Source organism: Meles meles, chromosome 9 (assembly GCF_922984935.1).
Source record: "Meles meles chromosome 9, mMelMel3.1 paternal haplotype, whole genome shotgun sequence".
Classification (NCBI taxonomy): domain Eukaryota; kingdom Metazoa; phylum Chordata; class Mammalia; order Carnivora; family Mustelidae; genus Meles; species Meles meles.
In genome coordinates, this window is record NC_060074.1 from 32,579,415 (window position 1) to 32,606,475 (window position 27,061).

General features: G+C 44.8%; 1 protein-coding gene across 2 annotated transcripts in view; it reads left to right on the top strand.

The window, feature by feature from the left end:
* Window positions 1-27,061, top strand: part of SGPP2 (sphingosine-1-phosphate phosphatase 2) — a 112,832-nt gene that overhangs the window by 69,636 nt on the left and 16,135 nt on the right. For both annotated transcript variants that reach the window (XM_046018879.1, XM_046018878.1), the window contains 2 exons: window positions 11,436-11,615; window positions 14,172-14,261. In XM_046018879.1, the coding sequence (XP_045874835.1) occupies window positions 11,436-11,615; window positions 14,172-14,261 (270 nt within the window). The remainder of the gene's footprint in view (window positions 1-11,435; window positions 11,616-14,171; window positions 14,262-27,061) is intronic.

Here is a 27,061-nt window from a genome sequence, read left to right on the forward strand (position 1 = left end):
ATGGCTCAGTAGGTTGAGAGGCTGACTCTTGATTCGGCTCAGGTCAAGATCTCGGGGTCCTGGGATTGAGCCCTGTGTCAGGGTCCATGCTTGGGGACAGGGAATGAGGGGGAGTCTGCTTGAGGATTTCTCTCCTTCTCCCTCTGCCCCACTTCTGCTTATGCTCACTCGCTCTCTCTCTCTCTAAAATAAATCTAAACAAACAAAAAAAAAGGGTGAAGCTTCTATTGAGTGAGGAAGAACTGAGATTCGTGTGAGTTTTAAACATGAAAAAGGAAGTAATGCATTTTAGGCCAAGTCCAGGTAGCAAGGTGGAGTACAAAGGGCTATGATTTGTTCAAATCTATTTGGTACCTGAGTTCCAGCTGGCAAGTGACATGAGGTTTGATAGCAAGAAATCCATCCAAATGTTTACCTCCGTCTCTTCAGCTTCAGATTTCAGGAAACAAGAATTTGGATAGTGATGGGCACATGCATATTTACTGCTCGTTTGCTTGCTTGTATGCTGCAAGCGTTCAGGACCTAGGCTTGTTGCAGGGCCAGGGTGCCTGGGTGGCTCAGTCGATTCAGTGTCCAATCTTGATTTTGGCTCAGGTCATGATCTCAGGGTTGTGGGATTGAGCCCTGCATCTGGCTCCACACTCAGTGGGGAGTCTGCTTATACCTCTCCGTCTGGTCCTCCCCCTGCTTGCACACATGCGCTCGCTCTCTCTCTCTCTCTCAAATAAATAAAAGCTTAAGAAAAAGCATAACCTAATCTAGAGGTAATCTTACGTATGAAAATGAGTGGCAATCGGCAACCTCATAATTATGTAACTGTGATTCCCAGAGTGACTAGTACGTCGGAAGGGGAGTTTCTTTTAAAAATATCTATATCTGAATTCTACTTATGTTGTAAAATATAACCAACAATCAGGTTGATTTCACAAATGTTTTATTAGAAATGAGTAAGCCACTCTGAAGACCAGTGTTATTTAATAACATGAGACGTCCATGGATGCAGCAAAATCTAGAAGGTGGTGTGTAACTGACTGTCGTTTGGAAAATGCTAATGAGAGTTTGACCTGGGGGGAAATCCAAACCCAGCTGGGTAGGAGGGCCACAGAAAAGGTCACAACAGAGGTCCAGACACATTCCAGTTAAAACAATGCCAACTCCATCATGAAAATACTAAGAAGCTAATCGTTCAGGCTGTCCTTGCCCCACAGAGACCAAGGATGATGCTTGGCTGACTGGTAAAGCTGATTGCCAAAGAATTGTTTTAGGTTCTTGGTTTTGATTGCTTGGGGTGATTTTCCTGAATTTGTTGGGTTTCCACCCTGTGGGAAAGTCCCGTTGCAGGTTTTACTGTTTTTGATGCAGGCAAGAGCAGGAAGAGTCTGGGCTTAGTCGTCAGTCAGCCACGACTGAAGGTGGAGTTTCCTTCCAGCTTAAACTCTGAGACTTTTTTTTTCTTCTTCTTTTGCTATAGCCTAGCCTGGCTGGCTGGGTTACACACAGAGCATTTTAGCGCATGCTTGAAGATGCAAATAGTTTGTTGTTTTAATCAGATGAGAAAGTTGAACATGGTGAGTGACTAACATCTATTGCATTTTTGCTTTCAGGGGTCTATAAAAATGAAAGTTTTGATCTTTCAACATTATTTTGCAGTTTGTTTTTCTGTAGTCAGCAGGGCCGACAATGAAAATACTCAAAAATGTGAGGGAGGAGCCTCATGAAAAGGAATTTTCTTTGCAATGGTTGCATTGTTTTCTGAAGTGAATTTTTATTTTGTATTTTTATTTGTATGAAAAACTCAAATAGTGCACAAGGTAGCCACCCCAGACCTCAGGTCTACCCCCGCCCGTGATTCTGCCATCCACAGTTTCCCACACACCTACATGCATTTATATGTAAACACATTTTTTAAAAATACAAGTGGGATCAATATATACTCTTGCAGACTCTGGCTTTTTTTCACTTAACTGTCTATTTTATAATGCTTTTTGAACTGTGGCATAATTTATTTAACCAGCGGTCTGTCATGGATATTTAGTTTCCAAGTTTTTGTGATTGGTTGGTTAAAGGAGGGTGGGTTTATGCATGATTTTAGCTTTTGTATGCGCTCGATAATTATTAGGACTGAAGACAGCTGTTCCGTCAGTGGGTGCCATTTTGGATGTGACGTCTTTCCAGCAGTGAGTAAAGGATACTGTGGTCCCAGCCTTCTACTGGATGGTTCATTGGTGGAATGGTACAGCTAAGAATCTGGAAATTTTATCAGCGGTGACATCTTAATCTCTTAGTCCCAGGGTAGTCAAGTGACCTCTGTTGAGTGCTACATACATGTAATGGGTTAGGATCATAGAATTTGGGCTCCTAAGAAAAGATATCTGTTTGAATATATTAATAGTCAGATGCTTGATGGTAGAATATGGTGAGAAGACCATAGGATTTGGAATCAGAAAACAAAATTCAAGTCCAGCTCCACTACACGAATTATGTTATCTTTAGTGAGACGTTCACCGTCTCAGTTTCCCCATGTGTAAAATAGGAACAATAAGAACATTAAAATAAATAAGGTCTCTGAAAACGCACTCTAAAAAAAAATCACTGTACAAATATTAGGTTATTACTGAACCCAGCTCCTTCTTAATAATGAAAAGGAGGCTCAGTTGGTTGTAAGTAATTTTCCTAAAGGTGTTCATACGTCTATGACTTAACAACTAATCTTTGTGCCTTTAGTATGTCTTCAAAAAGTTCAGAAGCAGATCTAAGCCTGAAAAAAAAAATGGAGCATTAGGAAGAACCAGCAAATGTTATAACTTAATTATTTTATTTTTCTCACCTGTCATTTGTGCTTTAGTTATTATATCTCCATTTCCAAGGGACCTTGAATATGTAAAGACCAGTTTTCTGTCAGTCTTCAGTGATTTATGGTGTTTGCTTTGTAATTTCTTTGTTTTGGTGCTTCAGGCATGGAATGAAATCTTATTAGTTTGAAATTACAGTTTCTTCTCTCAGTGACTCACCACCCCACCCCACCCCCACTGCACACACACACACACACACACACACACACACAGCACACACTGGAAATGGGCTTATAAAATAAAGCCATGCCACAAGTACAAGAAGACATTCACCAGCTGAAAACAACTTCTCATGCTGGCTGGTAGGCAGTAGCTCTTAGAATGTTCTGAAATAACCGTAACAAAGAGCTGTTTAAAGCTTCCATAGAAACCCCCACCCCAACCCCCATCCCCACATCTTCCAGGGAGAAGGGAGGATAGTACCCAGGGTAAACAAGAACACAGCCCAGTGCGGCCAATCTCTTGTAAAAAGCATTGATCTGGAAAGCCTCCACAGCTAAAAATTGCTTTAAAGTGAGTCCCCTACTCCTACTTTGGAGTAGGTGGGTTTTCAGCAGCTTTCTGTGTGGCCTTGGTAGTCACCCCCTGGCTGCCCTGCAGAACCCGGTTTGGGCAGAGCTGGGCGGGGCTCCTGAAGCAGAGAATTTTAGTAATCCCCCTAGGGCTTCTCTGGAATCAGTACTGGCAGTGTTGTCAGTAACACTTTGCAGCAGAGGACTTCAAGGACACAAAGAAGAGGTGTTTCGAGGACCCATTTTGATGTCTATTTTCTCTCTCTTTTTTAAAGTGTGATAGAATTCATATATCATGATATCCACCCTTTTAAGGAATGTAATTCAGTGGTTTCTAGTGTGTTCATGAAGTTGTGCAACCCTTACCCCAATCTACTTTCAGAACAGTTTCATCTTCCCTAAAAGAAGCCTCCTATCCTCATTGCCCTCCCCTCTAGCCCCAGCCAGCCACTGATCTAATTTCTGTCTCTATGGACTTGCCTATGCTGAACATTTCACATACATGGAATAATACAGTATTTGTCCTTTTCTCGTCTGGCTGCTTTCACTTAGCATAATCTTTTCAAGTTTCGTCCACATTATAGACTGTTTCTGTACTTCATTGCTTTTTATGAACACATAATATACCATTGTAAGGATATACCCCATTTTGTTTCTCCATTCATCAGTGGATGGATGCTCGAGTTGTTTGTTTAAATTTCGTGGCTATTGTGAAGGATGATGGTAAGACCATCTCTACGAGGACATAGGTTTTCAATTCTCGTGGGTACGTAACTAGAAGTGGAATGATTGGGCGTCTCGACTTTCTTCATCCAAATCATCAGATCAGTAATGAGAAGCAGAGGAATTAGCTTAATTTGGTTGGACTAAGAAACGAGATGGGTATGTACGGCCGGAGAAACTGTGATCTTTGGATTACATGTTAGTGTTCTCCAGTCTCCGGCAGTTAAAGAATGATATAACTCAATTCCTGACTTCTTAAAAGTAAATCCGTGGATAGGTGAGCTATAAATCCCAGCGACTCAAGACGTTTCTGCCCCATGAGACCCAAGGAACACAGTTTTTGTTATTGTAATTTTTTTTTGTTATTGTAATTCTATGTTACTGTGAGCTATGGGTATAGGAGGAAGGAGGAAAGATGTTAAAATTTATGAAAGTGTGCTTGTGGATGGAGGATGGTTGGGGGAACGTAAGGATTTAGCTTTTATTGTAACAACAGTGGACCCTTTACACTGCAGGGATGGGGATGCTCTGAGGGGAGGAGGACAAATAGAGGAGCTGGTAATCTCATTGTATAAAAAAGAGTGATTAACTGCCTTACTAGTAATAATGTTCTTGCAAGGATCCTCTATTTTCAAAAGTATCTGAGTTTTATTTTTACTAGTGTGAAGAGTAAAGTCTTGTTAATGAGAGATGTGTTAGACACAGTGGAGTTGTCAGCGGAATTGTAATAACAAGAAAGGACAACCACACAAAGAGAGCATGCACTGTTTTCTCTCAGTACCCCAGAGGAGCCCAGATATTAAGATTAGACCCCAAGCTGCAAGTCCTTCCATGCAGGTAAGACATGTTTTGTGTTGACAGAACTGGTTCCCTAGAAAAAGCCTTTTGTCTGCTTGGGATCAACAGTAGCCTATCCAGAGAACTAGATTTTATCCCCACCCCCCCACCTAAACATTTCCTTTCTCTTGTAATCAGGGCAGAAGTATTAAAAAAAAAAAAAAAAGGAATTCCGTGTCACCAAATGCCACAGGGCCCCAGCACCGTACAGGAGACCCAGACAGCTTGCTAAGGCGTTAATGATCTATAATTACTTCCTGCCTTGCTGTGTCTCATGGATTTTTCCTTCACATATAGGCCTTTGGGGAAGGCCTCAGCCCAAAGGAACATGATGGATGATGAAACTTAATTTGGTCCCTTTAGGTAGGAGGACGCTTCAACAATACAGAGTGAAGCCTTCCATTTAGGGCAAGCCATGTCAAGTTAATCATTATACTCTTGAACTGCAAACTAAATGGAGAAATAGTTCTCTTTTGCCATAGTACTCCATTTTTTTTTTTTTTTTTTAAGATTTATTTATTGTAGAGAGCCTGTGGTTGGGGCTGGGGACGCCAAGGGGCAGGGAGAGAAGGAGAGGGAGAAAGAATCCTTGAGCAGAGTCCCCTTTGGCTGGGGAGTCCCTCAGGGCTCCATCCCAAGTAACTGAGATCATGACCTGAGCCAAAAATCAAGAGCCAGCTCCCCAACCAACTGAGCCATCCAGGCACCCCTGCCATAGTGCTCGTTTTAATAGACTTGATTTTTAAGAGCAGTTTTAGGCTCATAGCAAAATTGAATGAAACATATAGAGAGTTGTCATATAGTCTTTGCCCTCAGCCAAACACAGCCTCCCCCATTATGATCATCCCCCCCCACCCCAGACCAGTACATTTATTAGAATTGATGAGCTTACACTGACACGAGATATTCCCACCAAGTCCATAGTCTACAATTCGCTGTTGGTGTTGAACCTTCCGTGGGTTTGGACAAATATCTAATGACTTGCACGCACCATTACAGTACCATATGGAGTAGTCTTATTGCCCTAAAAATCTCCTGGGCTCTCCCTAGTCCTCTTTTCTCCCCTCCAGTATCTGCCAACCCCTGATCTTTCTACTCCTCCACAGTTTTGCCTTTTCCAGAATATCATATAGATGGACTCCTATAGTATGTTGCCTTTTCAGATTTTTTTTTTTTCACTTAGTAGTATGGACTTAAGGTTCTTCCATGTCTTCTCATGGCTTGAAAACTCGCTCCTTTTAGCTCTAAATAGTATTCCTTTGTCTGGACATACCACAGTTTGTTTATCCTTTCACCTACTGAAGTACATCTTGGTCGCATCTCACTTTCAGCACTTGTGCATAAAGCTGCTATGAACACTCATGTACAGGGTTTTGTGTGGACATAAGTTTTCAGTTCATCTGGATTAAATACCAAGGAGCATAATTGCTGAATCTTATGGTAAGAGGTTGTTTCGTTTTATCAGAAGCCCCCGAACTGTTCTCCAAAGTTGGCTCTGCCATTTTGCACTCCCGCCGGCAAAGAATGAGCATTCCTGTTGCTCCCCCTCACCAGCATTTAGCATTGTCAGTGTTTTAGATTTGGGCTGTGCTGGTAGATGTGTAATGATATTTCATTGATTTATTTTGTAATTCCCTAATGACGTGATGCTTGTATCTGTGGTAATGTTTTTAATATATTAGACTTTTTGATTCTGTCAGACCCAGTGGAGTTTTTTTCTTTTCTTTTCTTTTTTTTTTTTTTAAGCAAGACCATGTTGTTTTATTGAAGTAAATGAAATGCAAAGAAGCTAAGCATACTTCCTGCTCATGTTGCAATTCATAGACTCCCTGAGAACAAAGATCTGATCTATCTTGTTCTTCATGGTGATCCCCAGTCCAGCACAGTGCCTGGGCATTCATACACTGTTTGCTGAATATAGTGGATTTAAATGGGAATCTTCAAAAGGATACATTTGCATCCTAGTGTATGGGATCTGTGAATGCTATCTTTTTTAGAAAAAGAGTAGTGGGAGAGGTAATTCAGTTAAGGACCTTGAGATGAGGAGATTATCTTGGATATGTGAGTGGCCTTCAATCCAATGGTAAGTGCCCTTATGAGAAAAAGGCAGAGGGAGAGCTGAGATGGACCGAAGAGCAGTAGACAGAAGGAGGAGGAAGAGGCAATGTGATCACAGGGGGTGTGACCACCAGAAACTGGAAGAGACAAAGAAAGGACTGTACCCTAGATCTCTGGGGAGTGTGGCCCTGCTGACACCTTGATTACAGACATCTGGTCTCCAAGGCCTAGCCAACCACTAATCTCTCTTCTGTCTCACTGGATCTGCCTGTCTGGATATTTCTGGATTTAAATGGAATCATTTGTATGTGGTCTTTTGTGTCTGTCTTCTTAAACTGAGCATAGTATTACCTCCTTTTATACCCTAAATGTATTGTAGTTGCTTTCCTTAAGTGAGATTCATAGAAAATATGACTTACTTGCATAATTCTTAAAAATCCTCCTTGTCATAAGAAGGTGGCTTTTAAAATAAGCAAATTCTAGGCCTGTCCACATAGGGTAGTAGGATCCTTGAACCTATAAACAGGGTCCCTTTGTGTCAGCTATGGTGGCGTGGATACAGACATGTGGCATTAGAGTCTCAAATGTAACAAACAGCATTTCCAGTGGTGACCCGATTTCTCCAAATGGTGAGCAATTCTAGATATAGTTCCAAATAAATCGAACTTCAGTCTTTCCTCCATTTACTTGGTTTTTAGTTCTCAGAACCTTCAGTGCATGTTCAAACCTTGCAAGAAAACATTTGGTGTTGACTTGTAACAGAGACTTAGGCCCTCCATTCAGAGGATTACAGATAGGTGTTCACCTACAGGAATGGTGGAGTTCTCAAGAGTCACGTTAGAAACAAAAAACGATGTTCTAGAATGGTACCATCTTGTCCATTGAATGGTACACTGCAACCCGAACTTCTCTCTTCATGCTGGTGGTGCCCACCATCTTTGAGCTAATCGAGAGTGTCTCCAGGGAAGCCATACATTCCTTGTGAGGAGCAGTGTTTAGCTGTTCTGAACTTAAAGACTTCCACATGCACGATCAACTATGGGTTCCTAGTCCATTGATTTCTGAGGATTTTTCCCCTCCCTCTTATTTAAGTAATTTCTACTTGCCATTCTTCCAAGACTTCTAAACCTATTCAACATTCTTCCAGTTTAAAACAAAAATTTCTTTTAATCTGTCTGCTGCCCCACTTTTGCTGACCTTGAACCCACCTTCATCTCTCACCTGGATTTTGCAATATTCTCTTACCTGGTCTCCTTCCATCTAGTCTTGATGTCTTTGCCCCCACTCTGTCCATGACCCCAGAGGGCAGATCAGGTCTGCCTACACCTCTTCCCCAAACCTGCAAGCGGCTTGAAGCTCTAGATGGCCTTCCACACAGTGTCTCACAGCCAGGCCCACCCCACATACCTCTTTATTCTTGAGAAAACTTTTGAAATGTTGAAACCCATATTGAAACCCAGTTGAATGTTGAAACCCAGTACTCAGTGGGATGGTATTAGGAGGTGGGGCCTTTGGGAGGTGTTTTAGTCATGAGGGTGGAGCCCTCACAAATAGGGTTAGTGCCCTTCTAAAAGGAACTCCAGAGAGCTCTCTCACTCCTTCTGCCACGTGAGTACCCAGTGAGAAGATGGCTGTGTGTGAGCCAGGAAGCAGGCCCCACCAGACCCCAAATTTGCTGGTGCCTTAGTCTTGGACTTTCCATCCTCCAGAATGTAAGATATAAATTTCCATTATTTATAAGCCACCAGTCATGTTTGGTTGTTACGGCAACCCAAGCTAAGACAACCACATTTTGAGATGTGATTGACATACAGTAAATTGCATGTCTTCAACAGCTTTATCGAGGTATAATGCAGAGACCATTCAGTTCACCCATTGAAAATGTCCAATTCCGGGGTGCCTGGATGGCTCAGTCGGTTATAAACGTCTGCCTTCGGCTCAGGTCAGAATCCTGGGGTCCTGGGATCGAGCTCCACATCAGACTTCCTGCTCAGCAGAGAGCCTGCTTCTCCTTCTCACTCTCCCTCTGTGCGCGCGCGCTCTCTCTCTCTCAAATAAATGAAAGTCTTTTTAAAGAACAAAAGAACATATGAAAATGTCCAATTCCACAATTATTAGTGTGTTCACAAACATGACACATTTTAAAATGTCTGAGTCGGAATATTTGACATATCCCTGGAATCATCACAATTGTTAAAAAAGATGTCCATCACCCCAAAAGTATCCTTATGCCCGTTTGTGATTTCTTTCCTCCTTTCCTGGCAACCATAGGTCTGCTTTCTGTGCTATAAGGTTAAACCACTTTCCAGAATTTTATAAAAACAGAATTATATAGTATATGCTTCTGTTTTCTTGTTTTTGTTTTGGTTTCTTCATTCTGCTTCTGCAGGTATGCATATCCAGAGAATTCGTTAGATAATTTTTTTCAAAGCATATTTGCATTATGATGAGGTCTTCTGTTTATGCGATGGTTTCCTCCACTCAAGGGTGGGAACTTAACACAGGGCTGGGCACATCATCGCTTCACTCTAGTGAATACAAAGACAGAGACAGGACTTCCCAAGCCATGAGTGGTCCTCCTTTCCTATGACTTGAAAAATATAGCCCTATTTTCTGTTTAAAGAGAGCTGTCATGGGGTGCCTGGGTGGCTCAGTGGGTTAAGCCGCTGCCTTCGGCTCAGGTCATGATCTCGGAGTCCTGGGATCGAGTCCTGCATCAGGCTCTCTGCTCAGCAGGGAGCCTGCTCCCCCCCCCTTCTCTGCCTGCCTCTCTCTAAAAAAAAAAAAAAAAAAAAAAGCTGTCATTACGGTAATCGTTACTTGAAATTTATTGATCAGATACAATGTGATGCTGTGGTAATATTGTTGAAAGGAAATGAACAATTGTCCTAATTCTTAAAAGCATCCTTCAAACACAGAAGGCAAAATAGAAGTGAAGTCAGAGGGATTTGTGAACATCAAGGAAATTTAAAACTGTGTCTGAAGACCTCCCTGGCTGTCTTCAACTAATGATTCTAAGGGTCCCTGTCTGAGGATTTTAAGAATTTTTGAGCAAACAAGAGTTATGATGCCTGCAGTGTTTTATTTCAGCCGGTGAGTGGGGAAGGGGCAGTGTTGAGAAATCCATCTCAAGCAGCTTCTGAGACATTCCTGGTCGTCAGTGATAGCTGCGAGTTTTTCAACTCCACACATCATTGTCAGTCTGATGTGGTTTTTACAGGTTCACAGGAGGGAGGCGGAAACATAAAAGAGTGAGTTGGTTTCCAGGACAGTAGTTCCTGGTAATAAGGGGATGGTAAAGAGGTTGGATTTCAAAGTCCGATTAGAAATCACAGCTATGGAATTCGGTGATTGTCACTGAGGCTTTAAAGCCTGTGGATCTGGCCTGCTGTGCACAGACGGTGGCTCTTGGTTTCTTAACCCGAGCAAAATGGCAGCAGAGCACAAAATAGCAGTAGCGCCTTCTGGGGGATGCGCGTATGCTGGACTAATGCTCCGAATTAAACGAGTTAAAAGAAAGGACCAGAATGTGGAAACCCCAAAGCACTCTGGCTGACTAATGAAAGTTATTTTGAAATAGTCCTCCATCATGGGTTTTGTTCCAAAGCAAGATAACTTCATCCATCATGAGCTAAATAAAGCCCTTGTAAAATCAATAGGGTCGCAGAAAGATGATGGGAAGGTTTATGATTAAAGTCCACGACAAAGGGGCCTGGGTGAGGATGCAGGTTCAAACAGGGCTTCTCAAATTCTCTTGCACCCATGAACCACCTGGGAGTCTTGTGACCAGGGGTTCTAACTTGGTCTGTCCGGGAGGCTGGGGACTGAGATTCTGCCTTTGAAACCAGCACCCAGGTGGTATACACGCTGCCGGTCCTCAGACCACACTTGGAGCTGCAAAGGCAGATGTGAGGAAATGAGGGCTCTTCCCTCTTTATCACTGATCCTGAAATCATCCTGGAAAGTTCCCTGACAAAATGAGTCTGTGATTATACTCCTGTTCCTCTCTGAAGGGCACAGGAGCCAAATTCTGGTTTCTATCCTGTGCTTTAAGAAAAAGAAAGGGGAGCAGTCTTTTCATTCATGCCATCATGAAAAATCATTTGAAAAAAACTGTAGTTACTGAGTTTTCTTTATTGTAGGGTTGAAAATACTCATGCCATGTATTTTACTGATGCCTCTGATGACTGAAAGAAATTAAATTTTATCCAGTATGTTACCTACCTGCATCAGGAATTCACAACCTTTTAAAGCAGAAGTTCTGTGAGAACAGTCACTTTTCTGGTTAAAACTTAAAAACGATGGCTGTCTGATTTGAAAACTGTCCTGGGTTTTGGGGTATTACCATGGTACCGTCAGCCACAGGTTTTGCAGCAAAACTCCCTGGTTTCTTCACGCACTCAGAGGGTCTCACTTGTTTGGTTGGACTCACCCTGGTCCTTTGGTTTTTCAGCTGGTGATGTACATCGGCCAGGTGGCCAAGGACATCTTGAAGTGGCCCCGCCCCCTCTCCCCTCCCGTGGTGAAGCTGGAGAAGAGGGTGATTGATGAGTACGGAATGCCATCTACCCATGCCATGGCAGCCACGGTCATATCCTTCACCCTCCTCCTCTCCACTATGGACAGATACCAGGTAAGGCTGCCTGACTCCTCTCCCGCCCACCCCCATGTAACCTCATCCATGCAGGGAGGCAGCAAAGAGAGGTTTTGCCTCAGAATTTTCCTTTTTGAGGGACTTTGAGGCTCACGAAATGAAGACTATGGGGGATCAAAATGTATTGAGCCATCAATGACAATTTCTTCATCGAGAAAGTGACATATGGCTTAGTGTCCAAATGAAGCCGTGCCTCATAGTGAAAGTGATACCCCAGTGACAAACACCCCCACAATGCAACAACATGGACAGTCCCAAGAACCAGGTATAGGGTCTCCCCAGAATTGCATCGGCACCCTGAGCTGCCCGACTAGACAGCACGCGATCCGTTCTCTGCTCTTCTGTTTGCAGCAGACGTGAGGAGCTGATGATCCTTGTAAATAAACCTCCAGGGCTGAGATGATTCCCCAGATAAATCCTCCTGCTAGACTCCCCAGGGCCTGGGGCAGGAAGGAGTCTGTGTCCCAGATTGGCTCCCAAGGATGCCTCTGCCCCTGGTTGGGCCTCAACCGCTAGAAACAATGGCTCGGTGTTTTCTAGAGGACTCTCTGACAGCAGATTGATAAATGTTGCAAATAGAAGAATTTCACTTAATTAATACCTGCTTAGATGCCAGTTACAGTCAGACCTTTTAAAAGTTACATTCGCACAGCACTGAGGTTTTGTTTCACTTGTCTGACAAGTTTTGCTCCAAGTGTGTTTCATTTCGTGTTACCCTTTACTCTCTGAACAATTTAGATTTCAACTTAGCTGTCTTATATGTAAATGACAGTAGTGTTTCGCCTCATCCCTTTACCCTCGAAACATAGGGATATTCTGTGCTCCAGGTGGTGCAGAACTAGGGGACAAGGACAAGATTAGGGTTGGGTCCTGGCTCTCCCTCTGTAGTCTTATGCCTGCTCACCTGGTAGAGAGGGGCGGGTCAGACCTCAGTTTCCTGGATGGGAATGGGACAAGTCTAAGGAATATGCCCAACTAGGTATAATCTTCTATTGTAACTTACTTACATGTCATGCAAGGATTAGAGATGTCCGAGATCTCCAGCACTGTCTGAGTTCAGTTAATGCAGACTTCTGAGCTATGTCATACAGGGTATCTGCCCCAGAAGGACATGGAGGGCCCAGGGCAGGTCCCCTTGGGCTGCTCTCAGCATCCAGAGAGGCCTCATGCAGGAAAAAAGCCCCAAGTAGCAGCTGACTGCAAGAACACAACAACAACAACGTTTACAGACTTATTTCAAGGCCACCTGGTCCTTCTCAAAAAAAATCTTTTCAGCTAATATGATGCAGCAGTTTTCAGCCTGAGTTGTTATGGATGTCTCTCCTATTCAATTTTTAATGATAAATATATTTAGCTTTTTGGGTTATTTGCTGTAAACAGTCCTATATATGGTTTATTTGTATGACTGTGTGCAGGCAAATGCCCCAACTCTAATTTCTGAATGCATTCACTCAATCATTTTTAACGCTTTTTCTTAAATTAAATTCTGAGACCCAGTTAATGATAAATGTTAAGAGAAGACCTACAACCACGTGTGATTGTTCTTCCGTCTTGCATCAGAAAGAATGTGCTGGGCTTGGATTCAGAAGAGGTGGCTTCTGGTTCTGACTCTTCCCCTCTACTGGCTGTGTGACCTTGGGCAGGTCATTTGACCTCTCTGGGGCCAGCTGCTGCTGTGAGGATCAAATGGGATGATGGATGGGAAAGTGTGAAAGTTTAACAGTAACTGATTGTCAAGGTTAAGGGTTTCCTCGGTTGTGGAACGGAGCTAATAATAGAACCCACTTCATAGGGTTGTGTGAAGAAGGGAGGAGCGCGGGGCTCTAAAGTGCTTCTGGTAATGCAGACAGCTCTCTGTCACTTTTATTCTCTTCACCATGGGACAGCACAGGTGTTCAAGCTTGAAGCACATGGATTACGTCTCTATGTCTTCATTTATAAGCAGGATATCCCTAAAAGACTCAGCAGTAGCCCGATTCTTCTGGCTGCTGTTGTTACCCACCAGCAAACGTTGAGTTGTAGTAGAGTCTGGATTTCTGCCTCAACATCTGTATGGAAAGGTGCCCATTCTTAGCCTGGGCTGGGCTCCCTTGGGAAGCTTTCCCACCCAGCCCTCGATGGAGAAGCTGTCAGTTGCAGTTCTGGGTGATGGGACTGTCCCTCTACCTTGCCCCTCGCTCCATACCGTACACTTCATGCATGTTATGCTAAGAATAGGCTGAAATAAAGAATGAATTACTTCACGAAAACTGTCAGCACCGTGTCTGTGGTCATGAGGCCTAATGCCAAGTCCTAACCGTGTCTGATTTGTAGGTTTATATGGTGAGAAGCTTCCTCCCAGAGCCGTGGCTGTGGGCATCTTCCCCTTCTCTTTGCTCTTTTTCGCACTTTTCAAGTGGTTTGAGACCCTGAGACTGCTGGTGTAGGGAAACTGAGGCTGAGACTGGCAGTCACTGGGTGGGAATCCTTTCCTCCCACAGCATCAGACTGTGCGAGCGTGATCTCATGGCCTTGCTTCCCCTTCTCCCCCCACAGTATCCCTTTGCTCTGGGACTGCTGATGGCTGTGGTGTTTTCCACCTTGGTGTGTCTCAGCAGACTCTACACCGGGATGCACACGGTGCTGGTAAGTCCTGCCATCAGGCCTTCGGGTGACTGTCCCTATGACACTGTGACCCCTGTTTCAGTGTGTTCTTCATGCTATATTACTTCTAAAGCTGTTTGTGTGTGTCATTGTATTTCCCTTCAGGCCAGAGAGGTAAGTCATTATTATTTTGTGGCCTAATTATAATAATGAATCATTAAGATGATATCAAGGAGGCTGAGCTGGCCTAGACCCTCATGACTTGGAAGATCGGCTAGAATGGCAACAGTGACCCAGTCATTTAGGTCCACATGGGTTTATTGATGATGCAGAAACAGCGCAGGAAAAAACACCCAGGGTCAAGGAGGCGAGTGGGTGGATCGGGTTCCCCACTTAGGCCCTCACAGAGTCAGGCCTGGATTTTTAAAGATCTCAGCTGCCCTTTCAGGGAAGGAGTCCTGCTGAGTCAGAAGAGCCCAGAATCGTGGGCTCGCTTCCTTCCGTACTGTTCTGGGCCAGAGGTGGTGGTGGGCACAGAGAGACCCGCGTGCACGTAAAGGTTCAGCTACCCGTTTACCGTACTCTGATTTCCAGGGCTGCTCTGGTTAGCACGGTTAACATTACCTCAGAGCTCAACTTCCTGGTGTATTAGCCAGCTGCTGTGACGTTCCAGTGCACAAGGCTGCCCGTGGTCTACCACAAGGCAGCACTCCTCATCATAACTGGCCTAAGAAACGTCTCTAAAAAGGAACGGGCCCTTGCTAATTGTGTTACTCTCCACACGAAGCTCAAAAACTGTGTTAGCAAAAGACCTGGGAGGGAAAGGCCACCCTCTTGTTTCTCCTCTTGGTGTTGGTGGTCCTGAGAAGGGTGGCGGGGAGGGCTGGAAGGGCAGAAGCAGCAGAGGTGAACACAGGCAGTGTGCGAGCTTGTCGGAATGAGCAGAGGCAGAGGCCTGGGAGAAAACAAGCTTATGGCTGCATAAGACTCAGAGAGAGGCATGAAAACGCACAGCCTAACTCAAGGAAAAGCAAGGAGGAGCCGGGAGTCAGTAGAGTCAGGGCTGGGCCTCAGGTGAGGGAAGTGAGACACGAAATGGAAGGTGTGCCAGATAGCTCCATGACCGAGGTAAACAATTTTAATGTAGTACTTAAAAAAATCAAAATGAACACGAAAAGTTTCTATGATAAACAAAACATCTGGGGTGCCTGGGTGGCTCCATCGGTTAAACGTCTGCCTTCTGCTCAGGTTATGATCCCAGGGTTGTGGGATCGAGCCCCACATTGTGCTCTCTGCTCAGCAGGGAATTTGCTTCTCCATCTGCCTGCTGCTCTGCTTGCTTGCTCTCTCTCTCTCTCTCTCTCTCTTTCCCTCTGTCAAATAAATAAAATCTTTAAAAAAGAAAATTCACATTTCCAATGAAGACCAGCTCCGCCCCCAAATTCACTGCTTCTCTTGCCCCATCCTCTCGGTGGCCTGACCAGATCTGGAAGACACTGCAGAAGCAGCTAGGGGCCTCCTCCTTCTCCTCGTCTCCCTCCCAAGCCAGTCCTTGCTGTCCGGGTCCCGTCACGCGGTGCATCTGGCTTCTGAGCCCACAAGGGAACAGAGAGGAGAGCATTCTCGATTTGCCACACTCCTGCTTCGCATTAGAAAGAGGTTCTTTCCAAATACGTCCACAGACTTAAAAATGGAACCAGGCAGAAGTCTCGCGGGTGCTCTGGCATTTCTTTTATCTGGGGCTACTTTTTAAATTTCCATAGGCTGTAATAAAAAAGAAAAAGGATTGTGAGAATTCAGGCTGACATGAAAAGCAGTGTAAACACGCGGACATGAGACTGCAGACGTGAGTAGAGAGCACAGAAAACCCACCTTAAGGAAAAACACAGCGTCGTGTCCGGTTTTTCTTTTTCAAGTGGGTTACGGGGCTAGGGAAGCCGGTATTTACTTAACCATCTCATTCAGCTGCAAGGAATGGGCACAGCTGCTCCTTTCGGAACATCTGTCCCAGAAGAAACTGAAGCGAGGGCGCAGCAATCCACACCCCCACCCCGGGCCCCCACCGCCCCCTGGGGCTCCTTCCACATGGGCAGCTTTATTTTATAAAGGTCTGAGACCCTGACTCAGGCCCAGGCCAAAGTGGGGCCAGATGCTTGGCCCAGGGTTTGATGGCACATCATTCTAGTAGCAGAAGGGGGGCTGTTGGTTTTGATAGTGGGATCCAGTTGAACAAGGGATTGGAAGTCTTCTTTCTTCAACAGCAACTCAATAGTTTCCTGTGGGGTACCAGGGTGGGAGCTCGGTCACTGAGATGTGGAAGTAAACAAAACCTACCTCGCCCTTCTGGGCGTCTGAGCATGGATGCTTACAGATGTGCAAGCCACTGATTATGGGCTCTGCTGAGTACTGTAATTAGCAGGGAGCAGCTGCATCAGGCCGACGAAGGTGGCATGCCTCTCACCCGGACCCCTTGCAGTCGCCAGGGACTGCCAAGCGCTAATGGTCCTCAACCCTTACTGCATATTCCACATCCCGTGGAAAGCTTTTTAAAAATATCCCTGGGGGCATCTGGACACCCACGTTCATACCAGCAGCATTATTCACAGTAGCTGAGGAGTGGAAATGACACACACATATATACCCACACATACACACACACACACACACACACGCCTATATCCTAAGCATTGGTATTTGTTCAGAACTCAGGAGATTTCTGCGCGCAGCCAGGGTGGAGAGCCATGATTAGACTAATTATCCTTCAGGACCAGCCACGAGCCTGCGCCTGAACCAAACTGAAGCAGGAAGGTGAAAAGCAGGTGGAGACGGATACCACGTAGACACCCACCACGTCCATAGTGTGAGCTCCTCTAATCTCACACAGCGAGGACGCCCCCATCGGGGACATCATGCCCTCCTCAGGGGCTGCCGGCTTTATGTAAATGGTTGTCTGCCCACGAAGCGGAAGCAGTTCAAGGAGAACAGAAATTTATTTAGCTCCCCCTTCAGGAAATTACGCCTTGTCAGAGGTGAGTGGTTTGCTCTCTGATGTCAAGGCTCTGGGGACAGGCCCCAGCTGACTCCTGGACAGGCCCGAACGAAGTCTGAGGAGGCAGGGAACCCACATGCAGTGTCACTGTCCTGCCAAACTGGCTCTGGAGGCCCCTCAGAGAAGGGTGTCTCCATCCACCAAGATGCCTCAGCAAGAAAGCTGGGCACTGCCCTAGCTCCTCCCTTCCCACGCTCCGCAGCCAGGCAGTCACGATGCTGAATTAGTTCTGACTCGTAAAAATGCCTTAGAGCTTCTCTCACACCACCGCCAGGATTTTGGAGTGTCTCCTTCTCCTGCTGGATCGGGAGGATGACCCCGGAAGTGCTAACTGTGGGTGGCAGCCATCTGGAGATTCTGGGTGGACTGACCTGTGAGAGAAGTCAGTCCTCTTCATGGCAAAACACGGAAATAAAACATGGCGGCCCTGATGACATCTTTGAGCTGCTGATACACCACGCCTGGGGCTACTGCCTCGAGGCTTGTTGTTCAAGGTAAAAAGTTCATTATTGCTCAAGCTGATTTTTATTGAGGTCTTATGTTTCCCATAGTGAAAGATATCCTAACCGATAATTTACAGAAACAATTTTTTGTATGTAAAATTTTATGTTCTCTTGGTTTGAAGACAAAACCAGTTGTAGCCAGCTGAAGCGCTGGGGGGTAGGGGGAGGAAGAGAGACAGGGTAGAACATCTTGGACTGGGGCAGCTCATGGAGCTCAGTGTGGATGGGGCTGAGCGACTAAAGCTCTGAAGGAGCCAGAACCACAGTGTCTCTGAGAATGCCTTCCTGTCCCTCCGGAGCACCACTGCTCAAAGAACCCCACAATCTCTCAAATCCAAACCTTAATTTCCAGAGGTGAAAACTTGATAGCCCTACATGCTACCCTTGGGCCAGTAAAGCTCATGGAGAGAAACAGTTTCCAGAGCAGAAACAAGACCCCGTAAGTCACCCCTGTGGCCGCAAACGCAGTGCCCCAAGAACAGGGGCTAGAAAGACAACTCAGTAAATTCACTCCTGAGAATTCCCAAACACAAGAAGTAACTGTCTGCACGGGCAGGACTCCTGGAGTACAAATAATAGACGCCAGCTCAAACTCACTTAAGCTTAAAGGAAAGTGTATTTGCTTTTAGATGCACACTGTAGGAAGAGCAGAAATGCAGGTCGCCATTGGGAGAACAGGACTTGAGGTCTAGATCTTTGCTAGAAATCCCCCCATTTGTCCTTAAGCTTCTCTGTACATCTCTTCACATGATGGGTCCATGCTCCTGGGCTGCCTTCTCTCTGCGACTTGACCCAAGGAGCTCTGGGCTTCAATTCTTTCTGTTTTATTCCTGAAAGGATTGTAGTAGGGAGAATTTCAAGAAAGTCTCTGATGGCCTAGTCTGGACAGTGAACCCATTGCTGCACCAAAAGCTATATGAGGGGTCTAGGACGGTGGTTTGGTTCCTCTGGGTCAGGAGTCAGCCTGTGGGAGCAGGGGCCATGATGGGCAGTGATGATTAGGTATGGGATTAGGGTTGGCCTGTGGGAGGGGCTGTTCTCCAAAATGAAATGGGCCTGTTGCCCGAAGAAGAGAGCAGACAAAGCTCCCCACTGGTATCCTTTCTACATTGACATTATTGCATTTTCCTGCTCTTTCAAGGACTCAAAAACTGACATTATGGTTGTGTATGTGGGGAAAGGAGGATTAGAGCAAATCAAGAAGGTTTCATACTCAGTTTTCAGTGCCTGAAATAAGTCAACTTATACAGAATTGATTTTAAATCTTTCTTTTTTAAGATTTTATTTATTTATTTGTCAGAGAGAGAGAGCACGCACAAGCAGGCAGAGGCAGAGAGAGAAGCAGGCTTCCACTTGAGCAAGGAGCCCGATGTGGAACTCGATCCCAGGACCCTGGGATCACGACCTGAGCTGAAAGCAGTAGCTTAGCCGACTGAGCCACCCAGGTGTCCCTGATTTAAAATCTCTTGACTGATAAAGCAATTATCCCCAATATGCTAACAGCAAAATTAGCCAGAATTGTGGTTGTTGTTATTGTTAGATTAGTGAATGGTTGTCCCATTATTTTGAACTTGAATTAGCTGAAATGCTGTTCTGTTTTATTGTCCCTAAATTGTTTGATCTGTCAATAATTATATAGATACTGGGTTTTATTGGCTTACTCACTTATTTTGTTCCCCTAACTATTGCTTTAGTTTTGGTTGCAGTTGGAGAACGTTGAAAAGGCTTCTCAAATATTAAATTATCTGCAGCCCATACAAAACTGTGTTCTGGCTTTGGACTAAAGCAGTCCTGGTGTGTTTGTTTTTGTTTTTTCCCAAGTTCTTTGAAACTACTTTAAAAACAAACAAACAAATAAAGAACCCCTTACTCCAAACTCCCCTTTTTAATATGGAAAAGAAAGCTAATTATAGTATGAAGTATAACCAACCAAGCCTTACTTTCTGTTGTGGGATAAGTTAGTTACTGAGATAAAAAGGGGATCTGGTTGGGTTTCTGAGCATCCCCTTACTATGCACATTGGCCATTCTTTACTTATTTTTATACTTTTATTAAATAGAGAATTATTTCTGGTTTCCTAATAAGGACTTGGGGTAGAATATTCATCCTCTGTTGTTTTTAAAGCTGTTGTTGTGGGTTTGTTTGTTTGTTTGTTTGAAGATGAAATCATTATTTGTTAACCACTGTAGAACCCCTAAGCAGTCATTTCTTAGGATGATACAAAGGGAAACTGATAACCTTTATATGCTTCTGTATTAATCAAACTGAAGGTAGGGCATTTCCAGCAAGAGCTGCTTGTGATATGTATTCCTAACAATAAACATAGGTAAATTAATTTTTCATCTGCTTTCTCCGCACTGTCCAAAAAGCCACAGTTGCGACTCAGTTTTCTGTCTTTCTGTGAGTGTGAGGAGAGTGGGCCAGGCGGGAGTGCTTCGAATCCAGGAGGGGAGCCGGACCGACCCTTGCACGCAGCCCACAGAAGACAAAGACAGAAGGTGGTCCACGCGCTAGAATCGTGCAGAGCCCAGAGGTCCCTGTGGGCTGTGAGCAAAAATGTAAAGCGCTAAAGCAGGCAGGCCCGGACTAGTATGGGGCCAGCCGGCCTCGGACCAGAAGTCAGGTCCATCCTTCCTGCTGCAGAAGAAACTGGTTGGCCTCAGAAGCTGTTCCAGTGCTGTAGGTTGTTATACCTGAAGGCGTGTGACAATTAACTGACAATTAGCCTGACTCTCTGAGACTAATGGCTGGGCAGCCAAGCCAAGCAGACATGGCCGGCAGCTACGGAGATGGTCCATTGAAGTAGAGGGGGCCAGGCAAGGTGGCCGTGGGGAAAGGTCGTTTACCCCAGTGCCAGCGTCCCAGAAGTGTCCTTGTATCCCAGGTTGCTAAAGATAGAGCTCGGATAAATGTTTAAAGTCTAGATTGTGTTGAGAATGCTTTCATTTGTGCCAAATAAATACGAACAACCCCATCCAGAGACGGAGCCCAGCGCTGAGGTCTAGGACTACGTGGATACACTTGTGTTTTACGTTGAGTTTTAGTTACTCGTAATGTAAGAGCAAGAGATTGGATTAAACCTTCCACAGAAGCCCAGTCTCCTCCTGTTTCTTTTATTAGGTACTTGCCTTTGCGATGATACAGTGTGTTACAGTTTCACTGAAGGGTGAAGTGTTTTTATAAGCTTATAATTGAATGCCTCTCTTAATAGAAAACCCACAGTCTTCAAAATCTGTGCAATCAGCTTTTGTAAAATGAGTCAGACCTTCCCATTTATTTACATGATTTTTTTTTTAATTTATTTGACAGAGAGATCACAAGTAGGCAGAGAGGCAGGCAGAGAGAGAGGGGGAAAGCAGGCTCCCTGCTGAGCAGAGAGCCAGATGCGGGGCTTGATCCCAGGACCCTGGGATCATGACCTGAGCCGAAGTCAGAGGCTTAACCCACTGAGCCACGCAGGGGCTCCTACATGATTTTTTTAAAAGATTTCGTTTATTATTTATTTGAAAGAGAGAGAGCACGAGCAGGTAGAGGGAGACGGAGAAGGAGAAGGCAAAATAGACTCCCTGCTAAGCAGGGAACCTGATGCAGGGCTCCATCCCAGGACCCTAAGATCATGACCTCAGCTGAAGGCAGACACTTAACTGACTGAGCCACCCAGGTGCCTCTATTTGCAGGATTTTTGAAAGATATTCTTTGGCCCCTGGAGGGGGGGGGATTATATATATATATATATTTCTCCCATAATGCTCACTGCTGCTGTGACATTCCAGAAAATGTTGACATGCACGTGCCAATGCACTTTATTCTCCTTGCAACTTTCTACATTGTTACTGGTTTGTCCTACCAGTGGAACAAAGGGAAGGAGAGGGAGAATGATCTGCTGTGATCCTCAGCTAACGACCCGAAACCTGAGAATGGAGCCTATTTCTAAATCAAAATCATTCATAAAAAAATTCGGTTTAGTTCAGTAAACTATTCACCTTCAAATGACTGATGTACCCCTTAGAAAAGAAGAATCCTACACATGTATTATCAGTAGTTCAGAGCTACAGAAGGAGAAGCAAATCCAGGGTGCTCAAGGTGAGGTGACTTGGTCTCAAGAAGGAAGCCTCTTCTACTCATCACACTGTCTCAAAAACTGGAAAAATTAGAAAACATTAATGAATATTTATGGAGGCTTAAAATAGAAAAAGTCATGATGTGAAATGTAACAGTCCACAAAGGAAAGTTAGAAGAGCTGACTATATACACTAAAGTTCTGTATATTAAAAATAAAAGTCAAGTCAACATTAAGGGATGCCTGCGTGGCTCAGTCAGTTAAGCATCTGTCTTGAGCTCAGGTCACAATCCCAGGGTCCTGGAATCAAGTCCCATACAGGGCTCCCTGCTCAGCAGGGAGCCTGCTTCTCCCTCTACCTACCTCTCCCCCTACTCGTGCACGCTGTCTCTGACAAATCGATAAAATCTTAAAAAAGAAATTCATCATTAAAAACATAAATGTAATAAATGATAGACAAACAATTATTATGAGGAACCAAGAACAGGCAATCACAAGAACAGGCAATTCCCAAAAGAAAAAAGTAAAAATGTCCACTAAGCATAAGGAATCAATCTCACCTGTATTTACAGGGATGTAAGAGAAGCCATGAAGGACAGGTAGAAGTGAGATGTCATTTTAAAATTTTTGTTTGTGTGATTGGTGAAAAATAAAATCAGTGTTGATAAGGAGTTGAGTAATGAGATATTCTCATAAGGGGACCTTTTGATCTAATATGTATCAAAAGCAGTAAAGTTACGATGCATTTTTCCAGGTACTTATCCTAAAGAATCATTGAACATATTGGTGGTAGTGTTCTTTAAAAATAGTGCAGGGGCGCCTGGGTGGTTCAGTGGATTAAAGCCTCTGCCTTCAGCTCAGGTCATGATCCCAGGGTTCTGGGATCGAGCCCCGCATCAGGCTTTCTGCTTAATGGGGAGCCTGCTTCCCCCCCTCTCTCTGCCTGCCTCTCTGCCTACTTGTGATCTCTGTCAAGTAAATAAATAATCTTAAAAAAAAATAGTGCAGCATTGGGGCACCTGGGTGGCTCAGTCAGTTAAGTGTCTGCCTTCAGCTCAGGTCATGATTTCAGGGTCCTGGGATCAAGTCCCACATCAGGCTCTTTGCTCAGCGGGATGTCTGCTTCTTCCTCTCCCCGACCCTTGCTCATGCTCTCTCTTGCTATCGCTCTCTCAAATAAATAAATAAAATCTTTTTAAAAAAATTTTAAAAATAAAAAGATATTTTAGCATGAAAAATAATTTGAATGTGCGGCAGTAAGGAATTGCCCAATTAAACTATCCATTAAGACCTGGGACAACATCCAATTATTTAACATTATGTAATTATGTATTTATTGATAAAGCAGTTATTCATAATCTCTAAGAACTGGAAGCAACCCAAATAGATAACCTTCAGCCGGTGAATGGATAAGCAAACCAGGATACCTCCATGGGATGGATTACACTCAGCGGTAACGTGGAACAAACTCTTAGCAGTTGTTTCTCATGTGAATTATGCTCACTGAGGGAAGCCAGACGCAGAAGGCTGTATATTGTATATGACATCTGGAAAAGGCAAAACTGTAGTGAGAGACTAAAGATCAGTGGTTGCCAGGAGTTGAGGGTGTGGGAGAGCTTGTCTGGAAAGGAGTGGTGTGAAGGAGTTCTGGTGGACGACGCCATTGTTCTGTGTCCTGATGTGTGTGGTTCTCTCAGCCCGTGTGTGGGTCAGACCTCCAAACTATGAACTCGGAAAGGTGAATTTTAGTGGATGTAAATTTAAAAATTATATTATACTCTGAAATATGAAAGAAGGGCAGACTAGGGAGGGGGGAGAAATATACTCATAGAGGAAAAAAAGCTGAAGAGTCTCCAATTTTTTTTTGAAGATTTTATTTATTTATTTGACAGAGAGACAGTAAGAGATAGAACACAAGCAGGGGGAGTGGGAGAGGGAGAAGCAGCTCTCCACTGAGCAGAGAGCCCTATGCAGGGCTCCATCCCAGGACCCTCGAATCATGACCTGAGCCAAAAGCAGATGCTTAACGACTGAGCTCTGAGATTCCAATTTTTTTTATTAACATATAATGTATTATTTGCCCCAGGGATACAGGTCTGTGAATCATCAGGCTTACACACTTCACAGCACTCACCATAGCACATACGCTCCAATGTCCATAACACAGCCACCCTGTCCCTCCCTCCACCCCCCAGCATCCCTCAGTCTGTTTCATGAGATTAAGAGTCTCTTATGGTTTGTCTTCCTCCTGATCCCATTTTGTTTCATTTTTTCATTCCCTACCCCCCAAACCTCCCACTTTGCCTCTCAAATTCCTCATATCAGGAAGATCATACGATAATTGTCTTTCTCTGATTGACTTATTTCGCTCAGCATAATACCCTCCAGTTCCATCCACATCATTGCAAATGGCAAGGTTGAGACTCCAGTTTTTGTTTTTTGTTTTTTGTTTTTTTACAAGTTCTAGAACACGGAAATCTGTGAAAAAAACAGAGTACCCTTCTCTGTTGCTTTTTGCAGAGTTCTGTGGAACAGGTGTCCCATGAGATTCTCTGGTAAGAATAAAAAAAAACCCAGGGTCCGCCTGGGTGGCTCAGTGGGTTAAAGCCTCTGCCTTCAGCTCAGGTCATGATCTCAGGGTCCTGGGATTGAGCCCCACATCGGGCTCTCCACTCAGCGGGGAGCCTGTTTCCCTTCCTCTCTCTCTCTGCCTGCCTCTCTGCCTACTTGTGATCTCTGTCAAATAAATAAAATCTTTAAAAAAAAAAAAAAACCCAGAAACAGTTTGTGAGTCTACCGAGGTTCTTAAAAATTTTAAGTCAAAGAAACCAATTTAACATGGCTTACCCACCCAAGGCTCTATCCCATTTTATACAGTTATAGAAATTCTTTTTCTTTATTTTCCAGAGTGAGCGGGAAAGCACAAGCAGGGAGAGCGGCAGGCAGAGGGAGAAGCAGACTCCCCTCTGAGAAAGGAGCCCGATGTGGGACTCGATCCCAGGACCCTGGGATCATGACCTGGGCGGAAGGCAGGCACTTAACCAACTGAACCACCTAGGTGCCCTTATGGTGAAGGAAATTCTAAGTGTTTACTTTAAGATGCATTCTAGGTCTCTCTCTGGCCAGCTCTCAATTATTTCTGTGGAAATTTCTGATCTCAAATTGAGTATGATTCATTTGTGCTACTTCGTACGTTTCCGGACTGCCTACGTCCTGACATCTATTGATGGGCGCTTGGTAACTGCTCATTAAACAGTAGAATTTTATTGAAAACAAAAGCACAACCTAAAACTCTATATTGGAGTGAAAAATATAGAATCAACTCTAGATATTTAGCAAAGGGAATTTAAACAGGGAGATGTGGTGGTGCTCACAGAACATGGGAAGGGCTCGATGGGCAGAAAGAGCCCGTAGCTGCTGCTGCCCCCAGAAGCCAAAGGGCTGCTGGTGATGACGCCTCTGTCCCCCTCATGAGCCCCACCTCTCACACTGATTCACCAACTGCATGAACAAATGCTAGGCTGTCCCACCACTGTAACTATGCCCAGAGATGCTTCTAGAAACTAGGAGCCGGTGACTAGACACTGGAATTGTTAGACCAGCTGCTTCAATCCATGTTGCCGGGACTTCGCCAGGTCACAGAAGCAGCAGAGGAAGCTGGCTTCCCCATGAGTGCACTGGCTGGGTGACCTGGCTTCCAGAGGAGCTGTGAGAACTGCAGCTTTACCTTCTCCATGTCCGCAGTTCAGCAGGAGGTGGGAATGCCCCAGGAGACCAGCTGACCATTTCCATCGGGCTTTGCGATCCTTGTTCCCACTGTCGTCTAGTTTCTATTAAGCAGACTCTGAAAAACTCTGCTCATGGTAATTTCCAAGAAGTGCACCTTCTAGGGAAACCTATGTTTTGCCAACAGAAAAGGCAGGAATGTGAATTTCCTGACCTTTCTTTCTTTCTTTCTTTCTTTTTTTTTTTTTTTAAAGATTTTATTTATTTGACAGAGAGAAATCACAAGAGAGGCAGGCAGAGAGAGAGGAAGGGAAGCAGGCTCTCCGCTGAGCAGAGAGCCCGATGCGGGACTCGATCCAGGACCCTGAGATCATGACCTGAGCCGAAGGCAGCGGCTTAACCCACTGAGCCACCCAGGCGCCCCCCTTTCTTTCTTTTAACTCATCGACAAATGTTTCTATTTTGTAGATTTAAGGACACCTGAGAGATTTGCATCCAAAGTGTCTTAGGTCACTGTGCATTTGGATGTGTAAAGATCACTTCATTAGCCGTAAGAGCAAGCTAAGATACAGGCATGCGGTTGGCTGTGTTCATCCTTTCGACCGTTAGGCTCTTGAGGCTAAGAATCTTACTTTGCTCACTGTCGTATTCCTGGCAATTCCCACCAGCACCTGACAGCGGGCAGTAAGTGCACAGGAAACACTGAGGGGTAGGGATAGCATCTGTAATCAGTTCCTAAATCAGTGTTTTCCTCTTTTATTTCTTTGTCCTTTACTGAGGTAGATATGACAAGATTCACCTGTTAGTCTGAATACTGCCTTCACCGTAGGAGAAGTGTAGCTCACATCATCTCATATTTGTTCAACATTATTTCCTTCTGCCTGAAAGAATAAACTCGTGAACAAGGTATTAGGTGTGTCACTGCCACAGTAAATACCATGTACGCACGGCTGCTCCGTCTCCCCGAGTCGGGGAGCACGGCTGCTCTTGAACTCCCCGAGTCGAATGCGGCTGGCGTCTTACTGTGCGAGACGGGACCGTGGAGCAGGGGTCAGCAGCATGAAGCTTTGAGGCTCCTTGAGGGCCCAGTTCTTAGGAGAGTAGGAAGGGGGTCTGAAGACTGGCCACTCAGTACCCCCACGTTTCATTGAACAAATAGGATGATGATGCAGCCAAGGATGAGGAAGAAGGTTCTGTAGTTCCTAACGGGCTTGAGAATTTCATGGAGAATCTGGGGCCTGGATATAGGTGTGTAAGTGGTACCTAGAAGAGAGGGAGAGGTAAGTAAGCACCCCCAAGTAGCCACCACCCAGGTTGCAGTACATAGAGCATTACCAGTATCTCAGAAGTGCACCCCCCATGCCCTCTACACTGCACCCCCCACCCAGGGACCCCCCTCCTCAGGTCTCTGACCCTACCCCCTGGGGGAACTGCCTGTAAATGGAATTATACGCTAGACATTCTTCTGCCTTGGGCTTCTTTCACTTACTAATTTGTGATATTC